At 37.5% G+C, this 14,370-nt stretch overlaps 1 protein-coding gene across 3 annotated transcripts in view; it reads right to left on the bottom strand.

Moving 5' to 3' along the window:
• The window catches only part of erbin (erbb2 interacting protein), a 76,978-nt gene that overhangs the window by 29,286 nt on the left and 33,322 nt on the right, over positions 1-14,370 (bottom strand). For all 3 annotated transcript variants that reach the window (XM_056241680.1, XM_056241679.1, XM_056241678.1), the window contains exons 2-8: positions 13,188-13,395; positions 11,590-11,707; positions 6,912-6,990; positions 6,733-6,822; positions 4,982-5,038; positions 1,421-1,484; positions 1,140-1,214 (exon numbers count right to left, since the gene is read on the bottom strand). In XM_056241680.1, coding sequence (XP_056097655.1) covers positions 1,140-1,214; positions 1,421-1,484; positions 4,982-5,038; positions 6,733-6,822; positions 6,912-6,990; positions 11,590-11,707; positions 13,188-13,376 — 672 coding nt within the window. In that variant the 5' untranslated portion in view covers positions 13,377-13,395. The remainder of the gene's footprint in view (positions 1-1,139; positions 1,215-1,420; positions 1,485-4,981; positions 5,039-6,732; positions 6,823-6,911; positions 6,991-11,589; positions 11,708-13,187; positions 13,396-14,370) is intronic.

Genomic DNA, 14,370 nt, shown 5'->3' on the forward strand with positions numbered 1-14,370 from the left:
ACCCTGCTGTTGATTAATCATCGCGACCATGAGCCGCTCTCCTGGGTGTGGCGTAAGAAGCTTAATCAAAAGCACTAATAACCAGAGAGAAATTGAATTCTGCAAAAAGAGAAACATATGGCGGTTCGGCCTCGCACAAGGTCAGTAAGCCGGTCTCTCGGGTCAGAGAGGGAGAGAGGTCAGGGTGCCGCCCTCACATCCGGACCAGTTTTAGGTCAGACTTGTTCAAAAGGATGTTCGGAAAACTCGTGCTAAACTCATAAGACTAATGCGAATCCTGCCAGCGAGGCCCACAGTTACTGTCAGTCTCAGCGGCAAGCTAATGCCTTCATCACGACCCGTTTAAAAGGACCTGGCAGTCTGAAGAGAAGACCATCCTGAAGGAATGTTTAAGGAGATTTTCGCCAGCTTGTCTCTAGCCAATGCACCTGCGACAAACACCAGTCACGCAGCAGACTAATCTGTGGGCCTCATTCATGAACATTTTCACATTTCACGTTAAATATGTATTCAACTATTTACATAGGAATGATTAAACGAATGATTTACATAGAAATGATTTGCTTTTTTGTTTCATGAATAGTGCTGAAAAGAGCAATTTAGCGCTTTACATTAAACATGAACGCAACAATTTCTGTAAGAATGGTTTAACGAACGGTTTACACAGAAATGTGTTGTTCTCATTTTAAATGAAAAGTTATGTTCTGATCTATTATTCTCTCTTACGGTTATATTTTTCAATGAATCAATGGCATTACAAAGTAAAGCTATTGCAGGTGTTTTCAATTAAAAAAATCTTTCAGTTTTTATAATTTTTAGGAAAATTCTTTGGTAGTCAGAGGCGGGGCGCCAGATTTTTTACAGGTTTAAAGGGGGGAAAAGTTTGAGAACCACTGGTTTAACAAATTATTTTCCACACAAAACATGATCAACAATTTACGCTAGAATACTTTTTACAAATGATTTACACATAAAATGTAACCCTTTTACCATTATGCACATTCAACTCATGTTTCGTGAATGAGGCCAAATGAGTTCCTATTTAAATAAAAACAAACAATTTGTTTTATATGTCATGGTGAACATGGTAAAAAGACAAAGAAAAAGGCAAGAAAACACAAGATGAATGCAAGACTCACCCCTGGTAAAAACGTCAGCTTATTTCCATCCACCCACAGCTCTCTGATTCCTGTAAGCTGCTCCAATACTTCAGGCTAGACAGAAAGAACAAAAAAAACTCAATATCTCATTCTCAGCCAGAGGAAATCTGCCACTAATTTCAATGCCATTAAAGGAGAAAAATGCATATTAGGTGCAATCTAACAGAGCAGCACTCAACGAGCGCATCTGGCACCTGGCTGCACTGAGAGCTGGAAGGGAACTGCATGCGACACCTGACACACAGGCAGGTGCTACTCACCACTTCAGTGAACTCGTTACTCCCCAGATCCAAGCGCTCCAGCTGTGTGAGCTTATGCATGCTCCTGCAGACACACACACACACACACACAGTATTACTTACATTATTAACCATGGATTAAGCACATTGGATAAAGCACACTTGGTACACAAACATATCTGAGTGATTATCAGTTTTGCAGGACTGGCTGAACTGCAGACGGAGAGCTTGAAGAAACACATCAGACAGGATGGTAACAACAACCACAACTCTTCTTCTAAAGACTGCACACAATGACTCCCCGCAGAACATAAATGGCAAAGACATTTAGCGAACAGGTAGTTAGTGCTAAATCAATTTTTCATTAGCAGTTTCAGAACACAGACTTCAATCCCCAGTTTCACATAAAATCAGAAGCAATATAAACTGAATTAAAATAACACTCAAATATATTCTCCAAGATCATACCTAGAGGTCTAGAGGTTTAAGGATGTCCCACAGTCATAAATGACAATAAATTATTAAGGCAATCTATTTTTCCTCTACTGTAACAAACTACATGCGTTATTTATCTAAATAAAAATCTTTTCACTTTTTTTTGTTTACAGATTTTCCACAAATCTAGGTAATCAAAAAAAGAAGTCAATAAAAAGTGGCTTTTTTCGCCACTTATATTGATAGAGATAGTAGAGACAAAGAACGGAAATGGGAACAGGATTTGGAAATGACATCAGTCGAACCAATTTCTATATAACATTTAGCATAATAAGGTCATTATATCATTTCACTTCAGGAAAATGTCTTTCAGTCACATGACAGTGATGCGGAAGTGAATGCTCTGGTAAAAATGAAATATTACTTGCTTATTGGATTTCAATTGGAAGCGCATACTTGTTAACTTTATTTCTCTTTACAAAGTCAAAACTATTATCCTCTATGTTCTATCAGATATTTTACTGTCACCTTGAATGCTTTACAAATCATTTGGGTAATGATGAAAATCTGCCATTAGACTTCTAATGCCAATCTTTACAACACATTTCTCCAGGTTCGTTCTCCTGTTCCAAGCTTCTCATGCGATATCAATATCTGCATCCAACCCTAAAATAACATCAAATACTCGGGTAGGTTAGCTTTAGGGCAGGGTGTAACCCGCTGCTGACGTGGACAACAGATCAACAGCCCACGGGCATATTGTATCCGTGGAAAAAGTTAAACACAACATAAAACTCAAAATGATTTACGGCACAAGGAATTGTATAATAAATGGTTATAAACTGAAAGCAGACTTGTAGGAAATTCTGTGTTGAAAGACACACTGGTGGTTGGCCGACTGTAAGAGGGATTCATTCATCCAGGGTTTGGAGGTGTGCAACCAGTCAATCAGCCAAAAAACTCACTGACCCCCCAGAGTGCTGAGCAATCCACAGCTCATTAGAACACACACACACTCTTGTACATCTATCTTTATGAGGACATTCATTGACACAATGCAATCTCTAGCCACTTACCCTAACCTTACTCATCACAACTAAGTGCTTAACCCGAATCCTTACCCTAAACCTACCCTTAACCTAATTATAACCTTATCCCTAAAACCAAGTCTTGACCCTCAAACAGGCCTTTAAAGGGGTCTCAGAAAGTGAGAACCGGCCAAAATGTCCTCACTTTACTCTCTTTGTCCTCACTCCAATGGTCTAAAACTCAAACTGGTCCTCACAATGATAGTCGTACAAGTACACACACACACACACACACACACACGGTCAAAGTGTAATAATGGCAAACGAGTAAGAGATGCATGTGACGGGCAGCTTTCCATCGGTCTTTGATTATTTGATTTCTGGTATACCTCCTGATCCAAAACAGTCCATGCATTTTACCTCTAATGATTCGCAACTTGCATGGTTTGAAAGTGACTTCTTTGTGACTTCATACATCACTACACTATTGACAATAGACCTTTTTTTTGTCTTCAAAATTTCACCAAATTTTTGCTAGTGTGACTGTGAGAGAATGAAAATCATAGATTTGATCACTTAGAAAAGTATTAGCACACCTTTTCCACAATGAGCAGCTTCAGTTAAGGGATCATTCATAATTGTGATGCTTTCCTTAGTAAACAATAGGAAACATGACTCATCATGAGTGATAAACATTCTTTCTCATTTTATATTTGATTAGTAAAGCATGAAATTTGTCTTTTGCCAAACAAAGGTCAACAGTTTGCTTTCAAATCAGAAACAATTAGGGCTGTCGGTTTAACACGCTAATTGGTTATGGAAAAAAAAAGCGTGTAAAAATGAATGCATTTAATGCACCCGCCCCACCCCACATCTAAGTAGTTCATCTTACATTTCATAGAGTTGACTGGTGAAAAACATGAAGCAGAGCAAAAAATAAAATAAAATAAACATTCACTGCATGATGGAGCCTATAGAACACAGATATATGCCCCTAAAATTCAAGATATACAGGCAAAAATACCATGTATGAGTTTTAGTCTCATATTTATATCATATGATATAGTTAAGCAATATCACACGAGTGCTGTTTTGGTCCCGAATAGCACATGTGCAAATGTGATATTGATTTTATACAACAGTTTAACACTAATATTGTGTTATATTTTAGATGCAATAACGTCTGTCTTTGTTAATGAAAATATAACATATAAAGCCACAGGAGAACGATTGTGCGTCTCCGAGGAACACAGCAGTGTTTCTGAATGACTCCGCGTTGAGCGAATCAATCGGGTCAACCAATGATTCAATGACCCATTAATAAAGAAAGCCATTTACTTCCTTCCTGGATCAGCGGTTTGAACGAATCAAATGATTGAATGACTCACTCATTCAGACATTTACTGTTGGTTTTAGTTTCTTATTTAGATTATTAATTCATAAAAAAATAAAAAATAAAAAAAAAAACCACATTAAAAGGTATAGCTCACCCAAAAATGAAAGTTGTCATCACACCCTGATAGCCTAAAGGTTTGTAATGTCTATTTGACGCTTTTCTCATTCAACGCAATAATGACTTTAACTTATATTTTGGGGTTAAGTTATCGCAACATCGTGTAATCAATAAGATTAAAAATGTGAATCGCTTGACAGCCCTATTTAAAACAAAAGTCTTTAACAGCTGATTTATGTTGCTGTAGGTTTTGTGGTTCGCTCATGTGCTCTAACATGGAGACATTCTGCTCAAGTGGCTTTTGTTTAAAACATTTAGTGCTGTAATGAGTTGTTTTGATCTTTGCGGACTAACAGTAACCCAACAAACACACTCGAGGCCTGTGTGTTTCAGGACGGAGGAGTCGGAGGCACGGAGATCGTCTCTGTGGCTCTCACACACAAATCCAAACAAACGAGTCCTCATATGATGCAATATCGGTTCCGGAGCCAGAAATGATTATAAAACCTGTCACAGCATGTCACTTCAGAGCCTCTTATGTAAGACTGAACAATATGATGCCGCAGAGACGGAGAAAGAGAGATGTTTGCCTGCATTTATACTGCGATCATCAGAAGGATCATCATTTTAATGTTTTACTAATTTGAATCCCAGAGCCGCACTTACTTTGGCAACATCTTTAACTGGTTCTCCCGCAGTTCCAGAATCTGCAGTTTGGTTAGTCTGAGGAAACAGAGAAAGACAGAAAAATATATAAATATAAGTTATTTATATAAACACACATTGGGTCTCATTCATGAAACATTCGTAAATATACGAGTAAATATGCGAGTGATTTGCGCGTAAAGAGACCTTCCCGAAAACTCTTCTCCTGATTCACAAATACTTCGTAAACGTCAGATGTGATAGTGAAATGTGTGTGTGTGTTAATGAATTCCAATCAGTCGTAAATGGGATGCGCGTGCACGTTCATTCTCAATTACTATAAATCCCGCCCATTAAATCCGACTGACACCTATATATGGGCATCATATTATGACATGAATGCGAATGAAAAAAAAAAAATTCTCAGATGCAGAAATTGAAGTTTTATTATCAGAAGTTCATTCAAAACGCCACATTTTAATTTCAAGCGTACATAGTGGTGTATCGGCTCCTAAAAAAAAAAGAAAGCTTGGCAGCATATTACAGATGCAGTTAATGGAGTTTCATCTGTTAATCGAACATTCCCAGAAGTGAGAAGAAAATGGTTCGATATCAAGCTTGAGAGCAAAAAACGAATTAGTTCACTTCGGAAAATTAGTATTCAAACTGGAGAAGGACCACCATCGCAGATGCTATTACTGGCTCTCATAATAAGAAAAACCGTATGTAATTACTATATATAATATTTTTTCAAAATGCTGTGCAAATATGTACCCGATTAAGGTGAATTAAAATGCAGCCTTATTAATGAGCAAAACGTTCGGGTGTTAAGCGCACTATTTACGCGTGGCTGGGAGCAGGTGTAGATTTCTTTCTTACCAACTAACATTTGGAAAATACGAACATTTTAATGAATCCGAAAATTTACGCCAGAACCACTTTACACACAATTTACACAAATTCGTTCTGCTCGTGTTTTAATGAATGAGACCCAATGATAACTGACATCTACTAAGAGTAATTAATGCTGCTGCCGCAGTTTATACTATGCATCGCAAACACAATACTACTGTATTTTGTGACTGCTCAGTGTAAAATCAAAGAACTTGAGGTTTCAAATGTAACGTAAATGTTAAGTAATAAAGAATTAAATTTGAACAATAAATGTAATAGCACCTTTATTCTAAAATCCCCTCGGCCACAAACTTTTGTAAGCACTTCACTATTTTATGTCCCTATTCTGGCATGCTGACTAACTACATACTCAAAATATACTGTGGTGTTTTTAGTGTGCAGTAGAAGTAACCCGACTGTAGTCCTCGAGTGACCTTCCACAGGAACTGAGAAACATGTAGCACGTGCCATTTGAAGTCTATTTCAGGCTGTGTGTGCATGATTACATGTCAAAAATACCACTGCACGATCTTTCACTGGAACTGCACTGCATTTTCATAGGAAAGCACCATTTCTGAGCCGTTATCTATGATTCAAGCTCCAGGAAATGTTAGGATGTGCATTCTGAGGGAATTTCGCACGTGTCATTTTAATAGATTTACAGCTTGCATAAACCAATGATGCAAGTTAAACCTGTTTCGAGTGTGCTTGGAAAACCTTTTCAGTGTTTTGTAGAACAGTTTTGTCCATTTTATGTTTTAATGTAGTACATAGTTTGGCCAATCTTCAATCTAGATGCTCTGTGATCTGAGCCAGGAGACTGGATCGTCTTGTTCTCTGTAGGATTGCTCGTGAGTGTGAATCTGTGTGTGTCTGACCTGCCGAAGCTGGCCGGTAGAAACTCTAGGAAGGCATCGTTCAGGTAGAGCTGGGTCAGGCTGAGGAGCTGCGTGAAGCCTTCTGGGAGTCTGCGGAGACACGAGAGCGCTTTCATTACATTACCACACACACACACACACACACACACACACACCATCTCTACTAGCTATATACCCACTTTGATATAGGGTTCACACTCGCTTCAACGATGGTCAGGACTTTACAGTTCTTGATATTTTCAGGGAATTCCTGGATGCCTGAAATTTAAAGGAAACAAAAGAATGAACTTGATTAATAATTGCTGGTTTTATGTTGTGCCTAGGGTATACAATTACTTCAAATGAACAATTTGTATTCGGTTCAGTTACAACATTTCTGTGTCAATGCGGAACAGAACACTGTCCTAAAATACTCTGATGGTGTTTTCTGAATCTACAGCACCACAGCAAAGTCAACGGAGCATTAGCTGTCGGGATTAAACACAACCAGAGAAAAGACTGAACAAACATTATCCAATGCACTGCTATTGCTGGTCACATGAAACAACACACACATGATGGAAACAGACTTTCAAATGGCACTTTAATAAATAAATATCCTGGAAACTTATACTATAAAAAAAAAAAACTTACATTTCATTACATTTTAATAATTGTATTTCATAGGGGTGTAACGGTACATGTATTCGTATTGAACCGTTTCGGTTCGAGGCTTCCGGTTCGGTACGCATACAAACCGAACGATTCCTTGGACCATTTTTCCTACCGACAAAATTCGCGCTCGCGCGACCACCACAACGTTGCGCAACATCAAATGGCAAGCGTAAAGAAAGCGGAACGAAACTGCGCTACTCATGTGCTTCACGGATCGTTTATCAGTTCGGAGTTCGGACCAGCAACATCTGTGCAGCGCGAGCCGATCTCGATCAAGCGACACTGTCACTACACAGCGCTAAGATCCAGTAAAGAAAACATTTGAATTCGCCACTGTAATAACATCGCTGCGAGATCTAGTGAGAAGCATTCACATTTCTCCGTTATTAACCGTAGATCTCTATTAGATCAAACAGCGCTGACGTGGACACCAGGAGAAATATTGTGCCGTGAATGAACTAAGTTAGTAATACTTTACGTCCACAGACCAGCAACATGCACCATAACTGTAACCAGTTTGGCTGGAATAGTGAAATGCTTTCAAGTACTTCACACATCTTTTTCCAGCACTTCAAAACTCAAATATTATATAAATAAATATATGAAGAGTTCAGATGCAAAAGCCTCTAAGTGCCATTTGAAATTTTCTTCTAGAATGATCATTTTTATGAAGCTTGTATATTTAAGTTCAGTAATTTCACTCAAATGACAATTAATAGGTAATCTTCATTGCCATTTAAGTGAAATTACTGAACTTAAATATACAAGCTTGATAAAAATAAAGAAAATTTCAAATGGCTTTTGCATCTGAACTCTTCATATATTTAAATGTTATTTTTAATGTGATGACCAAAACATTATTTGTTCATCCTTCAAAGATGACACCCATTTATAAACCTGAAAGTTTCAAGATGTAGGAAAACTCAACTTATTTAAAAAATATTTTTTCTTTTAACAAATAGGAAATTTCTCTGGCATTTCTTACTTTTTGCTGTATCGAAAACGTACCGAACCGTGACTTTAAAACCGAGGTACGTACCGAACCGTGATTTTTGTGTACCGTTACACCCCTAGTATTTCACTGATTTCACCCATTATATCTTTGAGTCCAGAGTTAAAATGAATGTGATGGAATTTGACCTACACTACCAGGAAAAGTCTGGAATTAAGATTTTTATATATATATATATATATATATAAAATATTAAAGAAGATTTATATATATATATTAAAGAAGTCTCTTCTGCAACTTTTTTTTTTTCTATGTGAATATAGGCTATGTTAAAATGTTAATTATTCAAAGCTGAATTTTCAGCATCATTACTCCAGTCTTTAGTGTCACATGATCCTTCAGAAATCAGTATAATGACGATTACATGCTCTATGATTATTATATGTTGAAAGCAGTTGAGCTGCTTCATATTTTTGCGGAAACCATGATACACTACAATTCATAATTTTGTGGTCAGTTTAAAAAAAAGAAAAAAAAAGATATTAATACTTTTATTCATCAAGGATGCAGTAAATTGATCAAAAGTGACATTAAATACATTTAAAATGTTACAAAAGATTTCCATTTCAAATAAATGCTGTTCTTTTGAACTTTCTGTTCAAAGAATGTATCAGTGTCCACAAAAATATTAAGCAGAAAAATTTGTTTTTAATATTGATTTTATTAGAACCATTATTAATAACTGAGCACCAATAATAACTGAGCATCAAATCATTATATTAGAATGATTTCTGAAGGATCATGTGACACTGAAGACTGCAGTAATGATGCTGGAAATTCAGCTTTGATCACAGGAATAATTTACATTTTAACATATATTCACATAAAAAAGTTATTTTAAATTGTAATAATATTTCTCAATATTACTTTTACTGATCAAATTTGATCAAATAAATGCAGCCTTGTTGAGCATAATATAAAAGCTATTTAAAATGTTGACCAGTATTGTAAAATAAGTTTTACAATGATTACTGGTAGTCATCATTATTCAATAATTGTTTCGGGGTTATGGACTAGAAGTATTATTTGGAATCAGAATTTGAATATGCCAAAAATAAACAGCTGCAATTCAAACAAGCCCCCGTCCCAATTTGTGCCCCACTTAAAAATACATAATATGTTAAGTACACATTTCTCAACTAGGCTTTTCTCTAAATCGGCTACCGAAGAAAACGTCACCTAACGCTGTTTTTAGAAACAACTCGAGCTCATGCAGCACTAGAGCTAGACTGCACACTTCCTGTCCTACCAACCACAGGAGCTGGAGTGTGACATTAGAGTTATGTTGAGATATCCTGTGAGCAGAGAAACCACAGGTGGGTCTGCATTAACCCAGACACACACACATCAGTGAGCTCTCAGATCTGCACCAGGTGACCCTGCGCTCGCTCTGGTTTACTGTACAGCACTTCTCATTAATAAACATCTCCAGCTTTAGATTTTCTGGAAATGCAGTAAAATGGAAGAAATTTGATTAAATTGCCTCAAATCTACCAGCAGCATCCTTTGCAAATTAATGATGTGCAAAACTAAATATGTTCAATATAGTCAGCTAATTGATCTAAAGGAAACCCAGTAAAACTAGGCTGGTTTCAGTGCAAGATGCGACTATAACTCAAGACTTCAGTCTGAGTGTGTGTGTGTGTGTGTGTGTGTGTGTGTGTGTGTGTGTGTGTGTGTGGCTGTAGTGCCACTACTAAGGGGGAAATACAGCAAACAATCTAACAGCTAAAGCACAACACAAAACCATGCTAATTAAAGCACCAGTGCTAAAAGTATTTTTTTTTAAATAAAATTCACCATAACCTACTCAAAATCCCTGCTATTAGGATGTGACCACGAATTAAAAAGGATTTGACTGAGACTTCCTGTGCAGGTCTGAGATCGTCACCGGCTGTCATTGCTTTATCAGATTCTGCAGCGCACCAGCTGACAGATGAAGTGATGTGTAAACAGAGACTCACTGATTCCAGTATGTGTTTCTAGCGCTGCGGTCTTCACTTATGCTAAGGAACGGAATAAATTGTTTCCACAGATTGCCATCAGTTTACAGGATATCAAAGCTAGTGGGTATTTAACTTTCCAAAGCAGAGCAAGAATAAACAGTGTAATAGTGTAAACAACGGCTCTGTTCCAACCCCTAGAGAGATGTGGTCCACATAGGCAGATACCTTACTAGGAGCGTTTACAAAGGAGGCAGGGAGTTTGATTGACAGGCGATCTGACCAATCATAATCCGCCGAATCCACCATTTTTGTCCGACAAAGCAGTCAGGAGAGTTAGTAGATTAACATTGGAGGATTTGAACTTGAGAAACGGAGAGTACTGACGTCTTTCCGCGGTTAAAACAACAGTCCTTCTGATGTTCATTCATGTTTATTTGATGATCATGCTATAAATTAACAAGAAGAGATGATCGGTTCATGAGCAGCTTTAACCGAGGCGCTACAGCGATCTGTCACGACACATTAAAGAGCCACAAAACGGTATTTATTGTTTACATTTCTTTAAAAAAATTACCAAATTTGAGAATTGAGACTTTGTTTCATATCAAAAGTAACCTGGTCTGTCCTGTCTGTCAGTGTGTTGTCAGTGTCCTCTCTGCTCCGCGATGTGTTTTTCACTGCGTGAGAACATGATGTGTGTGTTAGAGCGAAGTAGCTTGTCGGACATAGCAACAGTAACTAACGGGGGCGGGGCTTTGTGAATGGTGGAAGTAATTTTCACCGTTTAAGCTGATTATACCCAAATTATGATGATTACTAAATTATGTGATGGGGAAAAAAATCTACAAGACACATTGCACAAACAAACACCACATGTTTGATGAGCATGAAATGCTTTCAGCATTTTTACAGTACTGAATAAGATATATTCACAACTGGCTCTTGTCTTGAATTATATGTCTCGTTTCTGTCTGATAACCATATCGCACACAATTCTAAACCAATGAACGACACATGAAAACAAAATGTTAATTTACAAGGATCCGCCTGGAATTAATGGTGAATTCTGCGTTGCAGCGTAAACTGAAATCTGAAACGTGGAGCTTGAAGAGATGAGTTGAATTACAGTGGATGAGGGCTCAGCGAGTCCGTACAGATATCAATATGCCTCTGATTCTGCTCAGAAGCGTAACTGGACTCTGAAAAGGAGAGAGAAAGAGGGGGTGGATCGGCCGTTTTGCTTACTGTTCTTGCTGACGTCGAGCTCCCTGAGATTGGTGAGGTTTGCGATGGCCGGTGGCAACACCGTTAGGTCATTGTCCGGTAGACTCAATCGGTAGAGCAAACTGCAGTTGAAAAGTTGCTGTAAAGGATTAGAAATGGAGAGGCAGAAGTTTGAGAAACATTCATGGAAAACTCTAAGAAAAATGAAACTTCATATTAATATTCCAGGCTTTTGCAGAGGAGTTGGATTCATTTAAAATTGATTTTTTTTGGTGAATTAGTTCTGCATAGGTGAAACAGTCAAAGCAAAATCTGGTTTAAAACTTGATCAGTTCTCGATGGGACTTCATGTAATCTAATTCCATCCGGTCTAAGGAAAACAACACAAGGACATTTTTGATGAAGGACAAGAAAGACGTGGATAAACAAAAAAATCCAGCCCAGTGGAAACGGTTTATATGATAAGTAGAGAAAATCTACTCGCTCCGAGACATCCCGCCAGTTAATATCTCGCAATTCAGACTTTCAGAGAACAGTGAGTTTATAACACAATTGTGTCTTTATTTCTCGCAGTTCTGAGTTTATATCTAACAATATATATATATATTACATTTCTGACATTTTTCTCAGAATTGTGAGTTTGTAACACATGCCAATTTCATAACATTTGGACGAATTGATGGTTGCTGAAAAATATTATCACAGATTTTAAACCATTTCAGATCAAATATGTGAATATTTCAATATATTTATATAGAATACAATCAAAAGGCAAAAAATTGCCCATATACAAGTAACACGAGTTAGGTAAACAGATTACTTTTTCATGTGAATTGTAAAGTAAAATTTACAACAAAATATCTGATTTTCTTTATCAAATAAGTGACGCAAGTTACTTTGTTTTCCCGTTTATTGACTGACAGCTCTCCTGTCCACATGTTAAGAGAAATCGTGAGTAAGCGCAGATGCGTTGAGTGTGTGCGCTGTGTGTGTGAACATGATGCTTATTGTAGCTTTTAACTAAATGTGAGCATTGACTCACAAAAAGTATTACTCAAAATGAATAAAAACTGTGAAATGCAAACTCAGAATATTACACAAAGTATATTTGTGTGATTTATCATTATTTAATTATAGCAGGTTTATGAATTTAATCTCACTTTATTAACCAATGTCTTTGCGGCCAGACCTTTGATGATCCAATTCAACCATTAGGATAAGCAAAAATGACTTTTGACTTGTGTTTCAGTTGTTGTTTTTAATGCTGAGGTAAGAGTGTTTCTGAGTTGCGCCCTCTACTATACAGACGTGGATTTGCATTTCCTTATTCTTTTCACTTTTGGTGTGAAGGGGCCTTTACATTTGCCCAAAATAGAATTTCTTTATTAAAATCAAACAAGCAAGCCCAGCCCAGATGAGAAAAAAGTAATGCATAAAATAAAAAGTAACTAAGTAATGCCATTAGTTACTTTTTTCGGGAGTAACACAATATTATAATGCAACTTTCCCCAATACTGCTGCCAACTAACAAAAAAGGTCAAGTTTCACCACCTAAGCACTAAACACACTTTTTGGAGACATGCAGTGCAAGCGTGTCAATGGTGCGAGTGCACTCGTACTTTGGGCAGCTCGTCGATCTGGTTGGCGTCGAGGTAGAGCTCCTCCAGGGTCTTCTCGAAGCTGAAGATCTCTTTGGGCACCTGCTCCAGGCTGCAGTGAGAGTAGTCCAGCGAGGTGACGGTCTCCTCCTCGCCCCGCAGGCAGCGGCACGGCACCAGCCGCACAAACAGACTCCGCTTGCTGCTCATCCTCACGACAGCTCAGGCACTGCACAAGAACAGGAGAACAAGATCAGCATCTCATCAACGTTAATTATTCAAGGAAATGAACACTGGGATACGCGACAGTGCTGCCAAAACAGCTTGGTTTACAGCTTAGTTAGTTACACACTGAGCAAGGAATCAGCTTTTTACGATTCGTAATTGATTTCAAATAGGTATGTCGCTGAAAATTATTATTTTTTTTTTTAATGATTTACAACACACGTGTCATTTTAGACAGTTTTAGTTGTTTTCTTTTGGCAAAAATGTCTAACTAATTTTTCTACAAAGCAACATTTTCAGTGACTGTATGTAATGTGTCATATAAAGCTCAAAACAAATATCAACACGACTTTATGTTTGATATACCAACAAACAATTCAGTGTGTGAAACATGTCTGCTTATGTGCGTTGTTGCATCAACATTCACACCCTAAACTACACATTTTGATCACAGTGTTACAGCTGAATTTTACATGTTCTTTTTTTCTAAAAACATTGCTAGTGCATTACTAGAAATTACACTAAAATCTGTCAATTATCATCATGATACATTTTTTTTACCCATTTTTGGCAGTTTGCTGTTGAAGGGTTTTTTGATTTTGTCAATGAACAAATGTTTCCTACCGTAATTTTGTTGGCGATATTAACACTCTTTTAGGCATAAACATACTGCGAATAAAGCCGACAATTACTCAATCTACAATAGCACTGGGAGGAGCACATTAACATTCATTAAAACCTTTATATCTGTTGGCCTGAAAAACAGCATCATTATACAAATGTCCTTTCATTCTGTTGAAATGGAAAAAAGTCCTCGATATGGCATCAAAAAGGGCGGCCCAAGGTTTGCTCATGAATCGACAGAGTGGTTTTCATGAGGTGCTGCTCTATTTATCCAAACCCAGTGGCAACAACAATTGCCTGCTGTACACACAAGTATTCTCTGGTGTTGTTTGTGTGTGGGCCGTCATGAAGAGCC

The sequence above is a fragment of the Rhinichthys klamathensis genome, unplaced genomic scaffold (genome assembly GCF_029890125.1).
Source record: "Rhinichthys klamathensis goyatoka isolate OS25496 unplaced genomic scaffold, OSU_Roscu_1.1 h1tg000665l_1, whole genome shotgun sequence".
NCBI lineage: Eukaryota > Metazoa > Chordata > Actinopteri > Cypriniformes > Leuciscidae > Rhinichthys > Rhinichthys klamathensis.